The sequence below is a fragment of the Cryptococcus neoformans genome, chromosome 10 (assembly GCF_000149385.1).
Source record: "Cryptococcus neoformans var. neoformans B-3501A chromosome 10, whole genome shotgun sequence".
Classification (NCBI taxonomy): domain Eukaryota; kingdom Fungi; phylum Basidiomycota; class Tremellomycetes; order Tremellales; family Cryptococcaceae; genus Cryptococcus; species Cryptococcus deneoformans.
Window position 1 is genome coordinate 797,531 of NC_009186.1, and position 2,500 is coordinate 800,030.

Below are 2,500 nucleotides of genomic sequence, written 5' to 3' on the forward strand. Positions count from 1 at the left end.
AACATCGGCACTGGCGGCCGAGCAGTATAGGCAGCTGGCTGCTAGGATTGGTATACCTGGGGGGAACTGGGTGAGGGTCGGTTAGTCATGACTCATAATTTCCGAGGGATTCTATGTGTATGTATTCTGCGGTAGTCTTGAATCTCGAATTTGGTTGCAGTGAAAGCCCCTTCTCAACTGCGCTGCCTGCTGCAAGACATGTTCATCTACAACGACAGGCACTAAACAGGTATGGGAACCCTTCAAGACCTCGCTTCATGTAGGTGCTGAGGCACATGCTGGTACAAGGTGATACATGTCATCTCCCCCAGCTTCATGCAATGAGCTCTCTATGCCGTTGACTTCAAGTAATTGGCAGCCTTGATGTTTTGTCGATTTCTGCCAGTTGTCATCGATTAGTCCCCCATTCAATGGAACAATCCAGATATACAACTCACAAGTTCTTCAACTTCTTCTTCTCCGCTTGCATGTTAAATCCTGATTCCCCCTCTTGGGTCAGGTGAACAGCATTCTCCTCCGCCTTGTGCGCCTTGCTATTATCTTCCAGTAAAGTCCACAACCATGCTGGATATTGGTCGTCTGGAAGGGCGACGGGGTCAGGCTTGTCTTTGAGGACGGAGAGGTTGGTAAGAGGAGTTCCGGCCGGGCACGAGGAAACAACAGCTGGTTAGAAAACATTTTTATCAGTATTTTATTGTTACATGGTACTTGGGAAATACTCACCCCTTCCGGACTTGGTTTTAGGAGAGGCGCAAGACGAGGAAGAGGAGAAGGAAACAGCGCCAATTCGAGCAACCTGTATTGACCGTCTACTAGTGAGGTTGGTGAGGGGTCTTAAGGCGATCATCCTGTGTTTTCGAGGAATGTAAGCAAACAATCTGTCGGAAACTGTATAACTGGTGAAATTCATTAAAATGTCGGAAGCGTAACAAATAAAAGGAGATAAAAGGAGACCACCAGCAAATAGCTGCGGCCACCGCCGAGACGAGACCGCCGACGATGAGAAAAAAACGCGTGACGTGTTATTATTGTGTCATTATGAAACGACGACGCGCTCGACGCGTCGACTTTCGTTCGTCTGTAAGGAGACTGGACGAAAGACTCACCGCATCCAAAATTCAGCTACTCACTTCTCTATACCATCTTTTATTAATCCTAACACCCTCATAATGGCTGAACCATCCCCAGATGCTATCCTATCAGTCCCATGCCACTTGAGCGGCGTCACCCGTTTATGTTTCTCTCTCGATGGCACGTGAGTTTGATTGCCGTTTATATGAACGCGTCCCGACGGTGAACCTGACTAATGCGATGTCAGCACAATCTTCACTGGCGGCTCTGACTGCCTTGTTAGAATACATGAAGCGGGCAATCCAGAGTCTGAACCTGGATTTCACGATGAACATACGGAGGCTGTGACTTGCCTGGCCTGCTCTGTGAGTCGTGAACTATTGTCTAGTGAAGCCCTGGATCTAATGTGACCGCGTAGAAAGACGAACTTGTCACTGGATGCGTTGATAACATTGTTAGACAGTTTTCCTATCCGGAGAACAAATTTACAGGCTTTGTGACAAGGTCGTCTGGTGTTCCGATCAGGTGGTTAAGCGTGGATAAAGCTGGGGAAAGAGTGGCTGTTTGCAGCGAGTATGTGTCGGTCTGGACATCTTATGGATTGAAGTTGTTAATAATATCCTAGTGACATGGTGGTTAAAATTGTCAACCTCAAGGACACGACCAAGGTGTCTCTAGTATCCGATAACAACAAACCAGTCAGATCTGCTACTTGGGATCCAACCGGAAAATATCTTGTCAGTGCTTCATTCGTGCTTGGAACAGACTCGCTGAACCTAACTCTTCCATAGACAACGACATCATGCGATGGCAAGCTGAAAGTGTACGATACCTCTGGCTCAACACCATATTGTGTGAAAGTTTTTGAAGGGGTGATCGCGGCGAGTGATTCTGAGTAGGTAATCACTACATCAGCCGTCGATTGAGTTGACATACTTCCAGCTCTGATACTTCCTGCTATGCACAATGGCACCCTTCAGGCAATTATTTCGCGGTCCCCACGCGAACTAACGGTACTTTGGCTTTTTCGCGACGAAGTTACGAAACTGATAGTGAACTGCAGACATTGCCGTTTTTGGTCGTGACGGTTGGGGCAGACAATCCTCTTATACCCCGGACGGACCCAAGGCTGTGAGTGATTTTCCACCCCAAGATGTTTCAGCAACTGATTTTGCATAGCTTATCGGCGAACTCGCTTGGTCTCCCAATGGGAAGTACCTTGCCGTGGCGGCCGCCACTAACCTATACATATTCTCCTCCGAAACTCGTCAACCCATTGGATCTTATACTTGCCCCGATGGTGCTATTTCCGGCCTCCAATTTTCTCCCAATGCCAATCTTCTTGGCTTTACCTCCCTCGACGGCTCTTTCCACCGATGGATGGAACCTATTCCTTCAGAACTTCCTGATCCTTACACATCTGAAGCAG

At 48.0% G+C, this 2,500-nt stretch overlaps 3 protein-coding genes across 3 annotated transcripts in view; 2 read left to right on the forward strand and 1 right to left on the reverse strand.

The window, feature by feature from the left end:
• CNBJ2490 (hypothetical protein) overlaps window positions 1–85 on the forward strand; it is a gene marked incomplete at both ends in the record, with an annotated part of 772 nt that extends 687 nt beyond the window's left edge. Inside the window, one exon of the mRNA XM_767880.1 lies at window positions 1–85. This exon is cut by the window's left edge and continues 50 nt beyond it. Within this exon, the coding sequence (XP_772973.1) occupies window positions 1–85 (85 nt within the window).
• Window positions 86–329: 244 nt separating this feature from the next.
• CNBJ2500 (hypothetical protein) lies at window positions 330–847 on the reverse strand (the record flags this gene model as incomplete). The annotated part of the gene is made up of 3 exons (XM_767881.1): window positions 330–378; window positions 438–663; window positions 724–847. The coding sequence occupies 3 exons, from the start codon at window positions 845–847 to the stop codon at window positions 330–332; spliced, it is 399 nt and encodes a 132-aa protein (XP_772974.1).
• A 322-nt stretch (window positions 848–1,169) lies between these two features.
• Window positions 1,170–2,500, forward strand: part of CNBJ2510 (hypothetical protein) — a gene marked incomplete at both ends in the record, with an annotated part of 3,958 nt that continues 2,627 nt past the window's right edge. Inside the window, 8 exons of the mRNA XM_767882.1 lie at window positions 1,170–1,255; window positions 1,319–1,436; window positions 1,490–1,644; window positions 1,697–1,808; window positions 1,863–1,966; window positions 2,014–2,084; window positions 2,135–2,202; window positions 2,251–2,500. The exon at window positions 2,251–2,500 is cut by the window's right edge and continues 198 nt beyond it. Coding sequence (XP_772975.1) covers window positions 1,170–1,255; window positions 1,319–1,436; window positions 1,490–1,644; window positions 1,697–1,808; window positions 1,863–1,966; window positions 2,014–2,084; window positions 2,135–2,202; window positions 2,251–2,500 — 964 coding nt within the window. The remainder of the gene's footprint in view (window positions 1,256–1,318; window positions 1,437–1,489; window positions 1,645–1,696; window positions 1,809–1,862; window positions 1,967–2,013; window positions 2,085–2,134; window positions 2,203–2,250) is intronic.